The sequence below is a fragment of the Desmodus rotundus genome, chromosome 4, assembly GCF_022682495.2.
Source record: "Desmodus rotundus isolate HL8 chromosome 4, HLdesRot8A.1, whole genome shotgun sequence".
Taxonomy (NCBI): Eukaryota; Metazoa; Chordata; class Mammalia; order Chiroptera; family Phyllostomidae; genus Desmodus; species Desmodus rotundus.
The window spans coordinates 39936130-39959242 of NC_071390.1; the positions used below are offsets into that span (position 1 = coordinate 39936130).

General features: G+C 35.7%; 1 protein-coding gene across 2 annotated transcripts in view; it reads right to left on the bottom strand.

Annotated features, from left to right (window-relative positions):
* The window catches only part of JMJD1C (jumonji domain containing 1C), a 249118-nt gene extending 230305 nt beyond the window's left edge, over window positions 1–18813 (bottom strand). Inside the window, exon 1 of one of the 2 annotated variants that reach the window (XM_024561194.4) lies at window positions 18415–18813. In XM_024561194.4, coding sequence (XP_024416962.2) covers window positions 18415–18582 — 168 coding nt within the window. In that variant the 5' untranslated portion in view covers window positions 18583–18813. The remainder of the gene's footprint in view (window positions 1–18414) is intronic. The other variant, XM_045195974.3, reaches the window with a different exon arrangement.
* Between the last annotated feature and the right edge of the window lie 4300 nt (window positions 18814–23113).

Genomic DNA, 23113 nt, shown 5'->3' on the forward strand with positions numbered 1-23113 from the left:
ACATAAAAAAGTTACAATGTACATAGGGTCAGTTTCCAATCTCCAAGTTTTGAACTTCACTAATGTAGGTTTCTTGAGGAATAAAAGCGTAACAGTCCTCTAAAATGTAACACAGGTGAGAAATCATTTGAGAATGGATTCCATTGCAGAAGACATGAAAAAGAACCCTACAGAGGGTCAACATATATGCCATCCTTAACAGACTTATTTTGTTGTATACAGGATTTTGAAAATGCAGAGTTAAAAAAAGTGGTAGCTTAGGAAATAATAGGAAATAATTGAACTGTTAAGGATTCTGAGATGTACCGATAGTTCTTTTAATAGTAAATAATCATCACCAAAACATTTGTATTTTTAATTATATTATATTGGTTATGGTATTACAGTTGTCCCAATTTTTCCCAATTTGCCCCACTACACATGGCATCCCCCCCCACTCTCTCAGGCAATACTCCTGCCATTGTTCATGTCCATGGGTCATGCATGAAGTTCTTTGGCTACTCCATTTCCTATACTGTACTTTACATCCCATAGCTATTCTATAACTCCCTATTTTTACTCCTTAATCCCCTCACCTTTTCATCCATTCCCCCAGGCTCCCTACCACCTGGTAACCATCAAAATGCCTTCCTTATCCATGGTTCTGTCTCTGTTCTTCTCTGCTTAGTGTGTCTTTTTTAGATTCAACTGTTGATATGTATTTAATGCCATTTTATTGTTCATAGTTTTGATCATCTTTTTCTTAAATAAGTCCCTTTAACATTTCATATAATAATGGTTTGGTGATGATGAACTTTAGTTTTTTAGTCTGGGAAGCTCTTTATCTTCCCTTCAATTCTAAATGATATGTTTGCTAAGTAGACATATTTGGCTGTCTCTGCTTTTCATGCCTGTGAATATTTTTTGCCAGTCCTTTCTAGCCTGCAAAGTTTGAGAAATCATCTGACAGTCTTATGGCAACTCCCCTGTACATAACTAACTTCTTTTCTCTTAATGCTTTTAAGATCCTCTCTTTATCTTTAACCTTTGGCATTTTAATTATGACGTGCCTTGGAGTGGGCCTCTTTGCAGCCATCTTGTTTAGGACTCTCTGTGCTTCCTGGACTTGCATGTCTATTTCCTTCATCAAATTAGGGAAGTTTCATTATATATTCAAAAAGATTTCCAGTTTCTTGCTCTTACAGTTTTCCTTCTGGCACCCCTATGATGCAAATGTTGCATCACTTGAAGTTGTTCGAGGCTGCTTACACTCTCCTTGTTTTTCTGGAATCCTTTTCGTCTTGCTCTTTTGACTGGTTGTGTAACATTATTTTCTTATATATAACCTCTACTGTAACTTTGTTAAACCCATTAGTAAAATAGCTAATAAACAATTACATAAGCTGAACATATACACCAGGGAAAGTATGTAATTTATGTACACATTAATAATTCATGGTATGTCCATATGCATTTAAAAATCAAAACATCCCCAGCTGGTGTGGCTCAGTTGGTTGGAGTGTCATCCTATAAATGGAAACATTGCCGGATCAGTTCCTGATCAGGGCACATACCTAGGCTGTGGGTTTGTTCCCTGGTCGGGTGCTAGTGAGAGGCAACTAATCTCAAAGTTTTTCTTTCAAATCGGTGTTTCTCTCCCTCTCTCTCTCCCTCCCCTCTCCTCTCTTTAAATCAATAAGCATGTCCTCTGGTGAGGATTAAAAACAAAATGAAAATACACAGTGTCTAAAATAAACCTAACAACACAAGACCAACATTTAAAAATTACTGTAGAAGTTTTAAATAAATGGAATAGTTGGAGCAATATTCCAAGTTATTTAGATATTCAATAAGAGAGAGATGTTAATTTCCCAAATTTGTGTATAAAATTGTATACAATTCCAAGGAAAATTTCACCAGGATATTTGTGGGAGAAGGAAAAATTATAGAGGGAGCTATAAATTTTTTAAAAATTAAAGACATGAAATTATTATACACATAATCAAGTGGGATTTTCACCTGGAATGAAAAGGTAGCTTAACATACAAAGATCAATGTAATATGCCACATTAAAAGAATGAAGGGTGGTAGGGGGGGTACACATGATCATTTCAATAGATTCAGAAAAAGCATTTGACAAAATTCAACAGCCTTTCATGATAAAAAACACACAAAAAAACTAGGAACAGAAGAAAAGTACCTCAACATAATAAAGGTCATATATAAAAATTCCACAGCTAACATTATACCCAATGGTAAAAGACTGCAAGCTTTTTCTCTAACATCAAGAACAAGATAGGATACTCATTTTGCCACTTCTATAAAATATGGTTTGAAACTTCTAGACAGAAAATTACACAAAAAAGAAGAAAACATCCAAATTGAGAAGAAAAATTATTTGTTTGCAGCTGACAGGATCCTATATGTAAAAAACACTAATATTTTCAGACTCAGAAGAAAAATTGTTAGAATAAACCAATTCAGCAAAGTTGCAAGGTGCACAATCAATCATAAAAACAGTTGCATTTTTATACACTAACAACGAGCGATCTGAAAAGAAAAGAAAACAATTCCATTTAGAAAAGCATCAAAAAGAAAATATTAATTAACTTAACCAAAGAGGCAAAAGAACTGTACAATGAAAAAAATTAAAGACAAATAAATGGAAAGACATGCTACATTCATTTATTGGATATCATAGTAATATTGTTAAGATATCAACACTAAAAGGGACCTACAAATTCAGTACAATCTATATCAAAAGCCCAATGCTATTTTTTGCAGAAATAAAAAAATCAATCCTAAAATTCATATGGAATCTCAAGAGACCCCAAATAGTCAAAACAATCTTGAAAAAGAAAAACATTGGAGGGTTAAGGGGATATAAGGGAGCTAACTTATGGTAATGGAAAAAAATGCACAAAAAAAAGATTTTTTAAGTTGGAGGACTCATTTTCTGATTTCAAACTTCCAACAAATCAAAAAGCAATCAAAATGGTGTGGTACTGGAATACAGACACACAAAGACTAATGGAATACAATACAGAACCCAGGAATTAACCCCCACATTTACTGTCAAATGACTTTTTGCCAAGGGCATCAAGGTCATTTACTGGAACAGGACAGTCTTTTCAATAAATGGTGCTGAGAAAAATGGATACCCACATGCAAAGAATGACACTGACTCCTTATCTTACAGTATATATAAAAATCAACTCAAAATGGATCAATGAACTTAAACGTAAGAGTTAAAGCCATTTAAAAAAGCATAGGACACAAGCTTTATGACACGGGGCTTGGCAATAATTTCTTGGATACAACACCAAAAGCACAGGCAACAAAAGGAAAAAAGAAAAACTGGACTATATCAACATTAAAAACTTTTGTATACCAAGACACTTTTCAAGGCTGTGAAAAAGCAAACCATAGAATGAGAGAAAATAACTGCAAATTGTTTGATAAAGGATTAATATTCAAAATATATAAAGAACTCAACAAGAAAATCAACCTAATTTTAAAATAGGCAAAAGACTTCTGGAGAAATAAACATTTCTCCAAAAAAGATATACGAGTGGCCAATAAGCACATGAGAAGATGCTCAACATCACTAATCATTAGGGAAATGCCCATCAAAACCACAACATACCCGTTAGGAGGACAGCTATTTATAGCACATGTGCACGCGCACACACACACACACACACACAGGAAAATGGCAAGTACTGGATAGGATGTGAAAAAATGGGAACTCTTGTACACTGCTGGTGGGAATTTAAAACGGTGCAGCTGCTATGGAAAACAGTATGGTGGTTCCTCACAATACTAAACACAGAATTACCATGTCATCCAGCAATTCCACATCTGGGTATATACCAAAGAGAACAGAAAAGTACAAACCTGAACAGACATTTATATACCAGTGTTCATAGCAGCATTACTCATAGACAAATGTTAGAACTTGAGTTATCAAGTGTCCATCAATAGATGAACAGATAAATAAAATGTGGTATGTACAATGCAGGAGAATATTATTTGGTGATAAGAATGAAGTTATGATACTTCATACAACATGGATGAACCTTAAAAACCATCATACTAAGTTAAATAAGCCAGACATTAAAGGACAAACATTGTATGACTTCATATCTATGAAATATGAGCAAATTCAGAGACAGAAAGTAAACTAGGGGTGACCATGGGCTAGGATAAAAGGGAATGAAAAGTTACTATTTACTGATTACAGAGCTTCTTTCTAGAATGACAAATTCTGATGATGGATATTGGTGATAGTTAACACAAGAATGTGAATGTACTTAATACTATTAAATGTTTAAAATACTAAATTTTCTGTTATGAATACTTTATCACAATAAAAAGTTGTAGCCCTGGCTGGTGTGGCTCAGCTGGTTGGAGCATCATCCCACATAAACCAAAGGGTGGATGGTTTGATTCCCAGTCAGAGTGCATGCCTGGGTTGAGGTTTACGTACTCGGTAGGGGCGAGTGCAGGAAGCAACTGATCAATGTTTCTCTCTTACATCATTGTTTCTCTCCCTCAATTCCCCTCACTATAAAATCAATAAACATGTGCTCGGGTGAGAATAAAAAAGTTTAAAAAACCTAAATGCAAGAATGTCCAATATATTTTTGAAAATGAAAAGTAATAATCAGAGGTTAGTCTTATTAAAACTCTATAAAACTGTGATTATTAAAATACTCTAGTCCTATGTAACAAGAAACAGTGGGGGGAGGGGAGTAAATGTTTTTAAAATAAATAATTTTGAGTTAGAGAGGATTTCTTAAGTAAGAAATAATATTCTGAAGTCAAAGGAAAAAACTTACTAATACTACAAATGATAAGTGAAGCCATGAGAAATGCAGTTGAACATTTAAAAAAAGAAAGAGACTAGGAAAATACATGTCACATGTTTTTAAAAAAAGGAACAGACATAAATATAAAAAGAGCACCTTTAGATCAGTAAGAGAAATAAATCACAAAATGGGCCAAAATATGAACACGGTACTTGTATTTTTTTTAATAAGGCCAATAAATACATGAAACTCAAAAAACACATAAATGCAAAATAAAGCAAAGTACCCTTTTTTTTGCCCATCAAGCAAAGACTATGACTAACATCCAATACTGCTCAGTGTGGGAAAACTGGTGTTCTTGTAAACTGCAAGTAGAAGTGTAAAGAGGTACAATCTTTATGAAAATGAGTCCGTTGTTTCAGCTACTAAAATTAACTATGTACATACACCAAGACCTTTCTATCTACCTTCAGAAATATTTGTAAAGCTTGAAAATAGGACAATTACTATGTTATTCATTTCACCCAACCATTCCCTAGACATACCACAAATTCCTTTCTGATATTACAATTAGGCCCTAATTTTCATATTATTCCTATGGTTTTGCCAAAGGAATCCTATTCTTTTTTTTTTTTTAATTTCTATTGTTATTCAATTACAGTTGTAAGCCTTTTCTCCCCATCCCTCCACCCCACCCCAGCTGAACCGCCCTCCCTCCCCCACCTCCACCCTCCCCCTTGATTTTGCCCAGGTGTCCTTTATAGTGGTTCCTGTAATCCCCTCTCCTCACTGTCCCCTCCCCACTCCCCTCTGGCTATTGTTAGATTGTTCTTAACTTCAATGTCTCTGGTTATATTTTGTTGAATTCTATGCAGCAGAGAGAAAGAAGGAGTTTATACCCTTAGCAACAGCATGGATGGAACTGTAGAGTATTATGGTAAGTGAATAAGCCAGACGGTGAGGGACAAACCATATGATCTAACCTTTAACTGGAACATAATCAACAGAAGGAATCCTATTCTTAAGCTACTGGTTTGCTTTTTCTCATTCTCTTCTCCCTATCAAAACCATTTTACTCCTCTTCTCATATTCTAATTGCCAGTTACTTTTCAGGATTCAAAATGTCCTGTGTCCTCAGTAAGTGCATCCTTCAAATCTGTATCACTCACTTCTGTGAACCTGTACAGTTATCAATGCTTATCACCCATTAAGCCTTTAAAATTAATGATTAGACTATACATGACAATATCTTACATTTGATTAAGGTTGTATAACAACATACAAGTTTTGAACACTACCTGCCATATACTAGGTGCTCATATATTTATTGAATAAAAGCATTTCAATATTTATTCAGTATTTATTGAATGATTGTGTATTTCTTGAATACACTATCTCATTCACAGAACCATTTTGTGGAATGGTCTTATTATTCTAAAATTTCTATTCATTACTGACATCTTTTATTGCTAGTTCTATCAGTTATTTACAGTAATCTATCACTATAATTTTAAATGTATCTATATTTTCTAATCTATCAATCTCAGCATTATGTGTTTTAAGTTATTTCATAGGTGCTTATAAAATTAAAATTATAACATCTTCTTACTGAATAAATTCTTTTATAATGATAGCCTCTTTATCCCAAATAAAGCTTCATGCCTTAAATAAGTGACTTTAACATAGCCATATCTTTAATTAGCATATTCATGAAGTTTTTCCCCATTCTTTACATTCACCTTTAAATATTCTGACATTTCAGATGGATTTGTTATAAACAGCAAATAGGTGTATTATGTTGGTTTTCTCCTTCAGCTTTGATAACCTGCCTTTTAACAGAAGCATTCAGTCAATTTACATTTAAGTAATTCTTGATATATTTAGGTTAAAATGATATTTACATATATCATTCTATGCTTTAGTTTTCTCACTTTTGTTTCTTTGTCTCTTCCTTTCTTGCCTTTTAAAAAATTTTTATTATTCCAGTTTTTTTCTTTCTACTAGTCTGGATGTTAATTTGTCTCTTCTTCTGATTACTCTAGAATAGCTGTGTCCAACAGACCTTTCTGCAATCATGAAATTTCTGAGTCGCCTAAAACCACAGCCACTAGCTGTATGTGGCAACTGAGAACTAGCAATGTGGCTAGAGCAAATGATGAACTACTTTTTTAATCTTATTAAATTTTAATTAATTTAAATTGCCACGCGAGGCTAGTGGCCACAGTATCACATGGCACAACCCTAGAATCTCCCACACTGTAAATCTGGCCGACTGCATCCTCGTGGTGTGGTTTAGCATGCTCTTCTACCTGCGTGTGTCCTACAAACTAGTGGTTGAATATTAAATTAAAGCTTGATTACATGCAAGTTCAATAACTTTCAGTGAAAATACTTCAATGGCTAGACTGCCTACTCCTACTATATCTTATAAGGAGATTCATAATGTGTGGCTGTTTTCCTTTTAGTGATGCTCAGATTGATCACCTATGAATGAGAGAAATGAGACTGTCTACACTTGCCCATACATTTGTAAAGAAACTTGAGAAAGATAATTGAATTAATAAAAATGGTTACTCGAAGAGCGGCAGACTAAAGTAGGCTGATGAGGGCAGCAGTGAAAGTGAAATTATTCTGGATACAGCATTTTATGCTGCTTTGGTAACTAATAAATACTTTTTAGTGAAATGGAAATTTTTGGTCCTCCACCTCATACTCAACATCAAAATATGTAGTTATGAGGTAAAGAAAATAGCACTTTAAGTAAGGAACTCCCTCCAAGACCTTCATGAATACTAAAGCTTAACCCTTATCCACTGGATGACTGCAATGAATACAAGATTAAAACTGTTGAGAACCACTGACTTTAGTCAGACACATTAGGATCTTCTCCTGTAGGTTGCCACCCATCACTAAAAAATTATATATTTGGATCACATCAGTTTAATCTCTTCCAGGAATATACTCATTAAGTGTCATTTTATAATTACAACTTTGATCTTTAATTACTGAGCAAGAGTTATTCATCTGCTATAATAATATTCATTGTCTTTAACAACAGTTGAATGTTATGTAATTCTCCCTGTATCTGCTACCAGATTCAAAATTTTCTGTCAGTAAAAGTGTCTCCTTAACACTGGCATACTCCCTTCTCCCTGAAAAAAAGAACTACATAACTTTTTTTTTGACCTGAGAAATGATTATAAAATTAAACTAGTAATAAAATAAAAGCTGATCTAATTGAAGAGGTTGAGGATGAGAATTCAGTGCCCTCAGGTTTCTTCTTTTTCTCCTATACCCTCTGGTCATTCACTTGTCTGGTCATGCCACCCTGTATAAGCTACAAAACAATGTGGAAATGCCTGTTACTTGTGCCGCACTTGGAGGTTCCCAGGCAAAGCCAAGCTGTGAACCTAGGCTAGTTGCTGCTAGTCCTGGGCCTGGGGCCACTCAGCAAGAGGTATGGGGGCTATGGGCTCCCTGATGATGGCTGTTGCTTGATTGATAGGATTTAGGTGGTTGTGAACTATGACCCAAGACGAGCCATTCATAAGGAAAACCCACTGTTAACAGCTTGGGTGGGCCTGTAAGTTGGGTGGGCGGAGCCTCAGGGGATCTCCAGGGCAGGGTACAGTGTTAGCCAGGTTGATGGAGTCTCAGATATGGAACCTGCTTGGGACTCTGTGGGAGGAGGGCTCAGAAAAGGAACAATGGCCTCTGCCTACCTTTCTGTCTGGGAGAAAGCTGCTCCCCAAGTCTCGCCTGGAGACCAGATACTTCAGTTCCTTCCTGTATGCCACTGGTGCCTTTCAAGCTGCTACCCCAGTGCTGGAGCTCAGATGGAATGGGTCTGAGTAAGTCTGTGTGTAGGTTCTTTAAGAGGAGAAGTTTCTTCTACCGACTCAGTCCCTGCTAGTTTTTGTAGCCAATATGGGGACTTACCCTCCTGGCACTGGACCCCTAGTCTGGGAGGCCTAGTGTGGAGCTGATACTCCTCACTCCTGAAATATCCCTCCTAAATTTTTATCTACCACATGTAGGGGTGGGACTAGCCCAGTCCACATTGCTTCCCCTCCTACCAGTCTGGAGGGATGTAGTTTTTTTAATCCCATAGTTACCTGACTTCCATTCAACTCAATTTCTGATGGTTCTGAGTGGTGGTGGTTCTGTAGTTTAGTTGTACTTTTGATATGGTTGTGTGAGGAGGCAAGCCATGTTTACCTACGCCCTCATCTTGACCAGGAGTGATCTATGTAGTTTAATTAATGTGGTTTTGAAGAAAAAGACAGACCAAAATAATAGCATGATGCTATTCAGCACACTGGCCTAGTTTACCAATTTTAAATTGTTTCACAGTTTATATATCTTACTTTATTGCCTTGATGCTAACATTCAATCTAAGGAATAACCATTGAGGGAGGAAATAAATCTTATATTAAATATACAAAGCCATTGTACACTGAATGGCAATGCATAACTTTATCCATATACTAACATACTACTTTCTTTATATTCCTCTGAACCTAAAGATGTTTTCTGAATCTTCAACTTACAATTTTGACACATCAGATACTTCAGCTCCTGAGTGACAATCTTTCACAAGACATGAATGAATCACAGACATCTGGCTTTGAAAAATTCTAAAATCTATCCTATGAATGCTTAGTTTCTACTGCATTTTCTGTTTCTACATTCTCTAGCATGTGACAGGAAACCTACATTTACAATACATAATTTTCATACTAATATAACAAATACTACAATTCACCTGGAACAATGAAGAAGGCAAATTCAATTTAAAATTTAAACACTTGCCATGATACCAATGTAAATAATCCCAGCTAAGGAGATAATTAGATGATACTTTCACCACAGGTTTTCATAGGTAACTGAACCCATTCAAAGGGTTAGTAAAGTAAAAACTTTTCATAATACTAAAACATTATTTGCCCTTTTCAGTCTTATTCTTTCATCAATGCAGAAAGCAGTTTGCTATAAGCTACAGGTAGTATGACAGCACTGTTCTGACAGGTAACTGAATGTGTGCTTGTTATGTTCTAACTTCTCAGTTTTAATTTTTAATACAGTAACAATCAATAGATATAACCCACAAAAAGGAAAGCCCTAGGATCCTCAATAACTTTTAAGAGTTTAAAGGGATATACTAAGACTGAAAAGTACTACACGACTAAGGTCACTCACTTTGCAGGAAGATCACTACCAGTATATGCCACTTGATATTCTGCTTAGTGGTAAACAAGATGCTTTTGACGTGAGCTATATGTAAACTGTGCCTTAATTTCAGAAACATTAAAATGTAGAAAATGTCTATCTTAAAATCAAAGAAAAGGAAGATTCTAGATTCATGAATATTTTATAAAACACTGTGAAATTGTTTTTTTCACAAACAAATGCATATTTAACACATTGATTCGATAAAAATGTTTTCTCACCTGACTCAGTTTATGCAATACCAAGTTAAAAATTTTTAAGAAAAGAGAATATGCTAACATCAGTTTGACATAAGAAACTTTTTATGAGTAAATGAAATTTGAAAGGAAACAAAAAATGCATTTCATGACTTCATAAACAGTGGGTTGTAATATTTTTTAAATTTCAACAACAGATTTGCTGAACACCATGACACTTTAACAGATGAATAGTAAATTTTAAATTTCGAAAAACATGAACAAGATTGGGGATATCTAAACACTAGAGAATGGTGTTTGGACTTTATCAGATAAGCAAAGGAAAAACTACTAAAATGAGCTAAAGGAAAACTCAAGATGAGTAACTGGGAAAAGGCAGAAACTTCAAAGTAAAAATATCGCTAAATACATGCCCGGAGTAATGAGGGTTTGAAAAGAGTGGTGGTAAAAACTGGGCAGGGAGAAAAAAAAAAAAGGGTGGACAGGGTGTGGAGAGAAGATTGCAATTGGAAGAAATTTGCAGAGCAGGCTGCAAGCTGTTGTGGGGGCAGCAGGTGAGATAAGATATAGGAGGGATACATGGTGATAGACAGAGACTTGAATTAGGGTAGTGAATGTACAATGTAGTGTACAGATGATGTGTTGTGGGATTGTGCACCAACAACCTGTATAATTTTGTTAACCAGTGTCGCCTCAATTAATTCAATAAAAAGGAAAAAATAAAAATAAATTCCTGAATAAATTCTTTTTAAAAAGAAAGGAATTTGCAGGATTCAGTAAGTACTTACATTCTAAGTGATGAAGAGGTAAAGGATGAAGTTGTTTTCATATCTGGATGAGACTTCAAGATAAGTCTCACAAGGGAAGCTGGTTTCACATGAAGACAATAAATTATACTTCAGACACAAATGTAGGACATTCATGTAAAGACAACAGTTGTCTTTAGGATTCAAATTAAGGCCAATGCTCAAGTTGCAGATTTGTGAGTAATGATGCAAAAACGGCGTAAGTATATTCTCCAAAGGGACTAGCAAGATTGAAAAACAACGCACACTAGGCAAGGGACTGCATCTCTAATACTAAGAAGGTTGGAGGAACCGTAGCCAGTAAAGGAAGAAGCAATAGCTTAGTTCTTTTAATTAATTTAAACTATTGGGTATTTTCACCCAAAAATTATTAAACCATGGAGAAATAGATCTTGAATTATTTCAAGGCCCAATTTTATAGTCGTGAAATGTTTATTTTTCTACCTCAATTAATCCAGTGATAAAAATCCAAATCCTATGAACATATCTTGATCATCCAAAAGAAACTCTAAACTAAAATCACATTATTTACATAGAAGAACTGTGGTCCTTGTAATATAATAGGTACGTCATAATGAAAAGTTTCATTAAGTCAGAATTAAGAGCTTTCAGGACAGATCTGAAATTTATTTTTGCTAAATAAACACGTTATTCTAAAGCATTTCAGGTAAAAACTATTAACATCACAATTCCAGAATTGCATAATAGGAAAAACTGGTCTAGATCAATTCCATTCACTGATTTGACAATGAGAAAAACCAAGGCTCAAAAAATTGTAAATCAAATGAAATGTTAAAAGTATTTTTAAGAAATGTTTCACTGAAATCTAAGGTCTTTTAAGTGATCAGTTACATATTTTAAAATTAAACCAGTAGGTTCTATATTATAAAATTAAAATTAATGTTTTCATCAATGAGTTTATTACTAAAATAATTTTATAAAATAGCTAAAATATAAATTCTGCATGAAAAGATTTTGTTCAATTAAGTAATTTCAGGGAATGTTTTGGTATTTTGAAACATTTCAATTGTTAGTAAGCAACCACCTTAAAACAAAAGTACACTGTGTAAAACACACATTTGTTAAAAATCCACAATGAAAAAAATGTTTATCTGAACATGAAACAGAAATGTAGTAACTGTCAAATCTTGAAACGAATGAAATTAGCAAATTTGTTACCACTAAATCACTACCATTAAAAACCATCAGTATTAGGTTTTAAATAAAAATCTCTCATCCCAAATCCTTCCCACTAGAAGTATTTTGGATTTCAAAATTTGTTGGATGTTATAAAGCTAAACAAAGCATATATTATAGTAGTTGAGTATAGTAATATAGTGTATATATTGTATTATATTGTATGTAAAAGTGCATATATTATATATAAACCTGTGGAGGTTAGAGTACCCTAAAATTAAGCACATTAATATTTCTCTTACAAAACAAAAATATCCTATTCGTATTATCTTTTATTAAAAAAAACAGTTCAGTCAGTCAGGTTTTCCAGTTGAATCATTAAGAAACATTTTGGTGGTACCAGAACTGCAGATAAGGAATAGTGTACCTATGGCTATTTATCTGGCCAACACTGACATAAAAAGTAAAAACATACAACATTTATGGAATATGACCTAAAAAAGTAAAGGTTGCCATTTCTTGTTAATTTCTAAAATATTAATGATACCTCTTCCCTAAAAATTTTAAACTATAGCATAGTTCCTGGCATAAAAGTTCAAGTTATTTATTTTTAATTTAGAAAGTTAAATATTTGTGTTTTATATACATTAAAATAATTCTTCAGGGCTTGGGGATACACCTTCACACAATAAAGCAGAATATTATCACCCTTCCTTAAAATCATCACTGACGTTATTCAAATTTGGTAAGACAGAAGTCTAGTGTCTTAACATCAAATATACATACAAGGCAAGAGTATCAACAAAATGCCTTTCATATTCTTTCAAAAAAATGAAATGAAATATCACCATGTGTATCAGCTAACATATTTGTGGTTCCAAACAAAAGAAAAACCAGGACTGACTGGTATGGCTCAGCAGATTGGGCATTGTCCTGCACACCAAATAGGTCTTCCCACAGACCTTAGGGTTGCCGGTTCAGTTCCCAGGCAGGGCACATGCCTGGGTTGAAGGCCAGGTCCCCAGCTGGGGGCTTGCAAGAAGTAACCAATCAATGTTTCTCACCCTTTCTTTTCTCCCTCATTCCCACTCTCTCTAACAATAAGTAAATAAACTCTTTAAGAAAAAAGGAAAAACCAACAAAAACACAAAAATTCATTAATTCTTCCATAATGAAAAGGTTTGTAAGTGAAAAACCCAATAGTGGTATTTAGGTCTCAGAAAAGAATATGGTCATATTTTTTTCTGTTGGCTTTCAACTCTATGTCAGCTTTGCCCACAAACTGGTCTACCTTAAAGCAGGGAAACAGCTGTAGCAATCCCAGACTCATACCCACACAATACTATCCTTGGCTTGCTTCATTCTGATAATAACTATAATATTTAAGGTATGTGCTCATCCACTGTTGCCGAAAGAGTTCACTTTCTTATTTGGCTTTGGAGTATGGGCCTACCCTTTAGTCAAAGCACACCATGGAAAACAGATACTGGGGGAGCAGCCACTAAGGTGCACAATGCTACAGAACAAAAACAGAGATTCAAAATTAAGAGTAAATAGTAGTACATAACTGAGATGGTTAGTATAGATTATAGTATCCAAGAAATTTATAAAATTCATTCACTTATTTACCATTCAATGAACATTTAAGAAACATCTTAAGTAGATGTTAGGTACTTTACCAAATATAGAAAGAGGAAAGAAAATGAGTATGAGTTTGAATGTTGAATACATTCTTTGGATATAACTTGAAATTGTCAAAATATAATATATTAAATCTATAAGCATAGGGAAATATCCAGAAACAGCCTTTGTTCTTTCAAATACATTGAAATATCTAGTCATTTTTACTTTAAATAAGATTACATCCCTATACGAAGGTAACAAGATAAATCTCATGGTAAAATGTAAGTATGATGAGTCAAAAGGGGGAAAAATACCTCCTTTAATTTTACAAAAACATATCATTAACACCATTTACTGGGTGATCACCTTTATTTAAAACCAGGTGGTGGTTACAGCTGCACAAATTATGTGCCGTAGCTACAATTTACATACTCATTTTCTTGCACCTAAGTCGTTAAGACTAATAACTACAACTGATTTAAGAGAGGGTGAAAAATAGTCTATGTATTTAAAGCACACAAAAGTCTATCTGCCAGCTAAACCAATTTTTTCCCTATGTTAACTTACCTAGGTCAAACTGAGCAATAAAGTAAAAATCATTCATTCATTGAACATTTTGTGAATAAGCCAGAAATTAGCATTATCAATATGGTAAGCCCATATTATAAATTTCAGAATTACCTAAAAAATTATCCTAACAAAATTTATAAGGCAGTCAAATGTTACCAACTCAATATGAAACCTAAATGAGACAGCTGAGCAGAAATGTATAGGAACTAAAAAAGGAAAAGGATTTCCTTATAAACAAGTCAATCATAAATCACTTGTTATATTTCCTAACATAAATATTTTATTTATATTTAAGATACAAGTTCTGAAAAATAACTTTTATTAGATATATAGTTTAGAACAGTTTAAGATCTGCATTCCATGGTTAGCTTCTCCTCACTAAACGACCATATGAAAATTCCCCAGCCCTTGCCAGCAGCTCAGCTGGTTAAAGACTCATCCTGATCTGCCAAGGTTGCAGGTTCTGATCCCCAGTCAGGGCACCTACAAGAATCAGCCAACGATGCATAAACAGGTGGAACAACAAATTGATGTTCTCTCTCTCTCTCTCTCTCTCTCTCTCTCTCTCTCTCTCTCTCTCTCCAATCAATAAAAAAAATTTAAGAGAAAAGAAAAAGCAATCAATAAATTAAATTTTTTTTAAAAAGAAAATTCCCCAATACATAAGCAAATTTATATGTTTGGTTTATAAAATAAAATATAACTTTTTATTGCTTTGGGATATTTAAAAAAAACTGACACATTTTTTAAAAATACAGACTTTTTAGAAAAGGAAAACTTGAAACAATGCTGTAATAACCTTAAGAATCAAGGGAAGATGGGTGGGTAAATGGCTATATGGATAATAAATGGCTGCCAGGTTATGGAAGGTAAGTAAAAAAAAAAAAAAAAAGTAAATCAATTTTTCCTCTTTAATAAGTACAGCAGTATTATTCAGTATTGTACAGTAGTAGTTCTCCATTTCCAGCTTTCCTCCCATAATACTATCAATATTCCAGAAAAATTGCTCAAAATATAAAGCAGTTATAATGTTCAATATGTATACCAAGGCAAAGACCTCCCTAAGTAATGGGGCTAGAAAAAGAATTCAACATGCTGAGGTCTCAAATATACTTTATGTATTTCAACTTTTTCAACAACTTGGTCCTCCTGAATTAAGAGGCTTCAGATAAAGTCTTTTGTTGGTTAATGTAATGCCAATAGATAACCCAGAAGGTTTTCAAGCCATTTTTTTTTTTGAAAGTCACGAACAAAATAGGTGAAATTATCCAAGACTAGTTAGTAAAAATTCTACAATAGGCTCATTTACTTAAGAGATCAGATAGTGATATCACTGAAACTGCTAGCATGAGAAAAATATAATTAACTTCAGCCTTATTTATACCAAATCATGTATGACTCTATTGTAAAAGAATAGTTTTGCTGCTGTGGTGTGGTAGGCTGAATAATGCCATCCCAAAGATGCTCATGTCCTAATACACGAAACCTGTAACTATGTGACATCATACAGCAAGGGGTTGAATTAAGGTTCATATGGAATTAAGGTTGTTAATTAGCAGATGGGGAGATTGTTCTGGATTATCTGGGTGGGCTCAATATGATCATGAAGGCATTTAACAGTGAAGGGGAAGCAGGAGAGTAGAGAAAAATGGTTAGAGAGATAACTATGGTGCTAGCTTTTAAGTAGGAAGAGGGCCATGAGCCAAGTAATGTGGACTACTCTTAAAAGCTAGAAAAGGAAAAAAAATTCAAGTTTGGATAGTTATTCTCCCAAACAAGTGCCATATATATGTGCAGCCAAGATTTCTAATAAATGTGCTGATGCTAAACTCTTCCAAGTTTCATTAATTTAGGATATATAAATGTAAATAAAACATGAATGTAAGAAAGTCTGGGAGTAATTCTAACACTATAGGTTCTAGGTTAAAAATAACTCAGATTACACTATAATAACAAAGTTTTCAAAAAAAGACTGTTAGATGAAGGAGGACTGGCAAAGGTTCACGTAATTATGATTCAAAATGCATTTTGAGGTAGTATTTCCATATCGTGAATGCACATATATTAAGCGTACAATTTAGTAAGTTTTGACGTATGTAAACAACCCTGAGGAAACTTCTTGTTCTTTCCAGTCAATCCCAATCATCCACATACACTTTTCATTTTTAAAAACTCAGCCTAATACCTTGTCTTTTACAAACCTGATATATGTAAACCCCTCTCTTTACATCATTTAAATATCCATGTAAGAAAGCAACTGTTTTTAATGACCATATTTTTTGCTATCTTGACTGTCACCAATAACATTCATAATTTAAAACTACATTTTCCTAATTTTCATGTATCTACTAAAATAAAATACTGTGGGAAACACAAAACAGCATTCCATGTTTGTCTTGAAATAATATTAAAATGCTCCACTATAGCCCAACTAGCTTCTATATAAAAGCCAAGACAATTTCATATCAGAGTAAAAGGAGAAATTTCTCCTTTTACAACATGCCTTTTAGACAAACAAAAAATAAGTTACTGAATTCCCAGAATTGTAGAATAACCATGATCAAATTTCAAGGAAGATTCTTTTTCTTCCTTTCAATGAAAATAAACAAAAAATTTTAAAGGTACCTCCACTCTTCTTATTTCATATCTGAAATACCTATAAGCAAAACAAACATATTTTGCAATATCACATCAATATTAATACATGCCATATGACACCGTATCATCAACTATAGTGATAAAACAGGGGTTTACAGAAACTCCAACGGAAATATTAAAACACGTATGTACACATACAGATAGGTATTAAAGTGATTTTGGAGTTGTGAACCTGCATATACCTTTATATAAGAAGAAAAAATATTCCCAAGTTTGAAATTTTCTGTGAAAATTAAGTGCCCTAGAGCACTTACTAATAAATTTCATGGATCATGTGTTCCTAAACCAACCTTGGGAAGCTTATGAATGTCTTGCCTCTACTCTGCCCCCTCGTCTCCAAACTGTCCCCCAGTGAAAATGTGCTTTGTAACACAGACAGAGCATATCCGGCCTTGAAATCTCACACATTCCTACACTACTGGAAGAAAATACTGGCAGTGTCATATGTAAGGAAAAGAAAGGAGACAAAGGTTCAGGTAGGCATTTAATATTTTAATTTACAATGGTTTTTGTTTTGGGGTTTGTTTGGGGGGTTTTTTTGCTTCATTTAAAACGGTATAAAACCCTGGAACAGATGATTTTAAAAGCACTCTTTGCTTCTAACAAAAAAAACCCACAACCCTATGGAAAAACAAACAGGAAAGGAGGAAGGAAGGAAGGAAGAAAGGGAGGAAGGAAGAAAGGAAGGTAGGGAGAAAAGAAAGGAGGGACTGATGGGAAGGCGGTAGGGAGAGAGGAAAAGGTTAATTTTTATGACCCTCAAATCAAAAATTCTCATTTTCATTGTTTCCGGTTAGAAATCCAAGCATCTACTGTGGAAAGAGGTGGAATCTGGGTACCATGCCACAGCCTTTGGCCTCAAAAACACACTAATCCCAGGACTGACTGGAAAACAGAGATCTCTCTTTCCATCTCTGCCTCCCCTTAAGCAACCTTACGGGTAAGTTTCAAGCGTCCAACCTCTGCACTGTAAGACTTTTGCGAGAAAAGAGATGACGGTGAATCTGGCCCTATACAGCCACGAGGGTTCGGTCTGTCCCGGCCCCCTCCCCGACCTGTCAGCGCAGTGCTGATCTTGCAGACCCGCCTTTCGAAGAGGTCTCCGGAGATGCAGGCAAGTCACTGTCAAAGCACTCCGGGACAGCGGCCAAGTAACCGAACCGTGGGCTGGGCGGACGCTGGGGAGTCCCGCTCTGTCACCTGTCCTGCCCGGAGAGCCACTTGCCGGGAGGCGGCGACCCCATCAGGGGACACGGACAAATCCGCCTTGAGCTCCTAGGAGGGGCGTGACCACCAGCTGGCCAGGCTGATCAAGGTGCCAGAGGTAAACCCCTCAAGGTATGGCTCTGGGAAAGTGGGGGTGCAGGAGTGGGCTGGGAGAATGGGGGGGCACAGGTCTCTTACCGCCAGGTCCGGATCGCGGCAGTCCCTATGTGACACAGCTCTGATGACCCCCGCTCGCCAGCCCCGCCGGCTGCATCCACTCTCCCCGAGCCTCAGCTGCGTCTCTTCGCTGACTGCCACGCACAGAAACCGCTTTCCCACCAGCTCGGGCCGCAGCTCTACCGCCATAGCAGTCACAGCCTAAGTGGCCGCTGCCTTACCCACTGCTAGGGAAGCAACGAAACCCCACTCCTACCGTCCGCCCATGCTGTGGCGAGTGGACCAGAGGACAGTGGCAGCCCCACTAGCTCAGAGTTGGGGCGCACTGGACGCTCTTCCAGAAGGGCACAGCGACCTCGGCCTCGTACTCAGCACTCTGCTGGACTTTCCATCTGGCATCCTCTGACTTCAGCGTCACACTCAGACACACACGCACTGCCCCCACCCCTCCCAGGAAACCTGACGGCAATCCCTACACAGCCGTCGGAAACCCACAGGCAGCCTCGACCACCGCAGAGCCCCAGCCAGGACGACTCCGCCTCCCCATCCACCAGCATTGATGCGCGAGAAGTGCGCGTCTCCTTCCGCCAGCGAGGGCGGGGAAGAGGGTCCCAGGAACCACCGCAGACGCGAAGTAGTGCCCACGCTGCGGCAACAGCTGCGGGACTAGCCAGACTAAGAAGTAAAGAGAGAAGCAGGGGAAGGGGAGTGCTCTCCTCCAAGAACAGCATCAAGAGCGTTTTGTCTGTCTTTCCATGCTTCGCTCCTTCAGAAGTGCGGGGCGAGGCGAAAAGTGACGTGCGCTGGTTTCCACTCTGGGTGGAAACAAAATAAACTCCAGATTAAACACCCCATCTCCAGAGCGATGTGTTTTAGAACATAAGGTGCCTGCCATATGAGGTGGCTGAATTTTGCCTGAATTAACAGTCCTGTAGTCCCAGCAGCAAAGCAGAGGACCACCTTCAATTGAAACCTAAGCCCACAGACTCAGACACTGCAGAACAGTCCACGACTTTAAATGAAAATGAAGACAACATTGTCTTCATCCACTGTCATCCTATCATTCTTCCCGTGAGTGACTAGTTACATGTTTGAGCAATGCAGAGATTTACACTTAACTACTGCTTTGTTGTAAGACTGCCAAATGCCTCTTGATGGCTTTTGTCAATATACTTAAAATTCACAAACTATCTCTGAACCAATTTGGGTACTTTTAGTGCAGTACTAGTACATACCCCAAACTCACTAGTCAAATGGTAAAAAAGGGAGAGGCTCCGGATTCAGTTGTTAGAAAATAACGTGTAAAGAGGATTTGGGCCAATCACAGCTCAGAAAAAGTAGTTATGTTTACTTTCCATCCAATCACAACAAGACTTTGTAACCCATACACATACCGATCTCAAACTTGGAACAATTACGCCTTCACTGATCCACCCCTGTATTCCTTGTAAACCAAACATTAAAAATTTCTATTTCAGATATAGTTTTTAGTGTTTTTAAAGGGTAGTTTTTAAAATCCCAGTTGTTTTCAGGGCCACTAAATGATTATAACCACCTATAAAAATCTAGCACAATGAAAAATATTCTAAATTTTGGTTCCTTAGATTCTATTTTCCTAACCCTCTAGTTAAAAAAAAATTACCTCTTTAAAGGAGTTTATGCATGTTTAATAAGATGAATGTTTAAAATAAACATAAGGCTTTTATCCTCTTAGAAAACCAAACCTGAGCTGTTTCAAGTGGGGGAAAAAAGCATGGCCACTACTAAAAGGTTAGAAACCAAAATAACAAGGAGATTTTAATCAGAATGGTCTATTTTTGCTATTCTAATGACCAAATAAAGAATTGTAATATATCAACATAGGAAAACCATTCCACAACGCATATTGGCAAATTCAGAGGAAAATTTAATATTCTGTGTGCAATTTTATTTCCAGGACCACTCTTTCAGTATCTAGTGTATAATACGTATTAAATCATCCTGAAAACTACAGACTTACATTTCTAAAATCTCAATTTGGATTGAGTAGCCAGTAAACCTGGTGAAAATAACTGAATATATGGAAAGAGAAAACAGAGTAAGAAGATCTGCATTCAAATACCAAATTATCAATGACCTGGTTTGTGATCTCGGGCATGACACAATTGTTATGAAAACTGTCTGCTTCCTAATCTCAGCGATATTCTAGCAGCCAGTGAGAAATATAAAGTAGTTTGAAAAAAAAGATGCAATTAACACTATTACTACATAAATCCCATTTACTCCCTCACTGGTGTGGCTCAGTTGGTTGGGCATCATCCTGCAGACTGAAAGGTTGCTGGTTTGATTCTGGGGTTCAATTCCAGGGTTGGATCCCCAGTAGATCAGGTCATATGACTGGGGCTGTGGGCCAGGTCCCAGTTGGGGGTGTGCAAAAGGCAACCTTTCCCTCACACATCAGTATTTCTCTCCCTTTCTCCCTCCCTTTTCCTCTCTCCAAAAATAAATAAAGCCTTTTTTAAAAATCCCATTCACAGTATACGCTGTCAGGTTGCCTCACATAAAATTTTCAGTTGACTTCAATTTTATAGGCAAACTCTTCTAAATGGACCCTAAGAACCCTCACTGTGTGTTTTTGTTTTTAACTGAATTTATTGGGGTGACATTGTTTCACAAACCCATACAGGTTTCAAATGTACAACTCAACAAAACATCATCTTCACACTGCATTGTGACCCTCACCAAATGCTGAAAGCTGTCCCTTTAAGTGCTTTGAAAAGCATGGAAATCCACTAAATCAATCAAAATATTTCAAGTGCAAAAAAAACAGCTTTTCATAAAGCCGTATGTCCTCATAACATTTTCAATCAAATGTCTTATATTCTTAATACTAGAATATATTCCAAAAAATATTTTATGAATCCCTTGACTACAGCCAATACCTAGAGTATACAAGACAAAAAATCAACAATTTGTGGATATTTTACTGTTGGAGAAACTTGAAATGCACTTTTTAAAGGTAGAATATAAAGGCCTTAAAAGATTTTTGTTTGCTGGCATTTTTTGCTTTGCTTCAGGGAGTGTATATATATTATTTAATTTTTGGCAGCAAATCATAACTAAGTCACATGGAATTAAAATAAATTTTAATGTCATATTTGAAACCTTCAAATATTTGTTTGTTCAATCATTTGCCTTACATCCTTTGCTTTCATTAAGATCCTCAGAAAATGAGGGGATAGGAGGTCAAAAAAAAAAAAAAAAGTGACGGTATTAGTCAATATAAAGAAAAGAGTAATAGTGTTTTTCACTATGTAGGCAAAGAAAGTGACAGAGACATATTTGAAATGAACAAGTTTACTTATAGAAGCCGAAAAATTAGGAATATAGACTAGACCTTCTATTTCTTCCATCTTCACATGTAAATATGTACATTAAACATTCACACAGATATCGATTTAAGCAAATATCTTATAATCTATATAAAAGATACATTGGGGATCGTTATTTTATTTTTTTAATCTATAAAAATTCACCATAAAAACTATTTGCTTTATTTTTCAAAAAGCATGACTTAAAAAATGTTTTCATTGCAATGATAAAGGGCAAAATTATCCACTGAATTATCAATAATTATGAATTCCTGAAGTTCAGCAACCCTCCAACCAGTTATAAAACCATCACTTTTTGACTTCGTGTAGTTTGAGAAAGGGCCAATTATCTGCTCTCATACATACTAGTATCTCGTGTCACTATAGGTGCCTGTTTTAAACATCACAGATACAACAAATAGATTTTTTAAAGTTTAGTATCTTGTGATATTAAGCACCATTTATGAACATTTACTATGTGAGACACTATTCTAACTACTTCACAAATGTAATCTCGCTTTATTTTTAAGATGAAGAAAATGAAGCTTGGAGAAATTTCAGTTACTTGTTAAGAATATACATTAAGAAACTGTACTCAAAACCAGGTCTTACCATTTCAAAGATCCCTTCATTATGCTACAAAAAAAGTTACTAAAAGGAAACATGAAGTTCAGTCACCTCATTTCTTCCTCCTTATTAACACAGATTATTCATAATTGATTTGTTTATCTAGCACTTACTAGAATATGTGCCTCACATCATGAAAGGTTCTGGATATAAGGCCTCTCTCCTTGAGAAGTTCACAGTCTATCTGAAAGGATAGACAATAGAAATGCCTTGGTTTATTTATGTAAGGATATCAACAGAATAATACATGAGATAAGTTTAGTGCATTTTAACAAGTAATTTTCAAATCTATTATAACTTGAAATTTTTATTAATTATCAAATATAAACACTGGCTTGGGCTAGGTCTTACTTAGACAATACATACGAGTACATTTACAAATTGTGGAAGCCAGTATTCAAATGAAAGAAGCCAAGAATTTCAAATGAATTATGCAAGTAGAAGATCAATGGGATGGAAATAAATTTTCCATGGCCCTAGCTGGTGTAGCTCAGTGGATTGAGCACGGGCCTGTGAACCAAAGGGTCGCAGTTTGATTCCCAGTCAGAGCACATGCCTGGGTTGCGGGCCAGGTCCCCAGCAAGGGGCACGTGAGAGGCAACCACACATTGATGTTTCTCTCCCTCTCTTTCTTCCTCCCTTCCCCTCTCTCTAAAATAAATAAATAAATACATAAATAAAATCTTTAAATTTGTTACCATGTTTATTTTTAAACCTCAAATAATTTTTATTTGACTATTTCC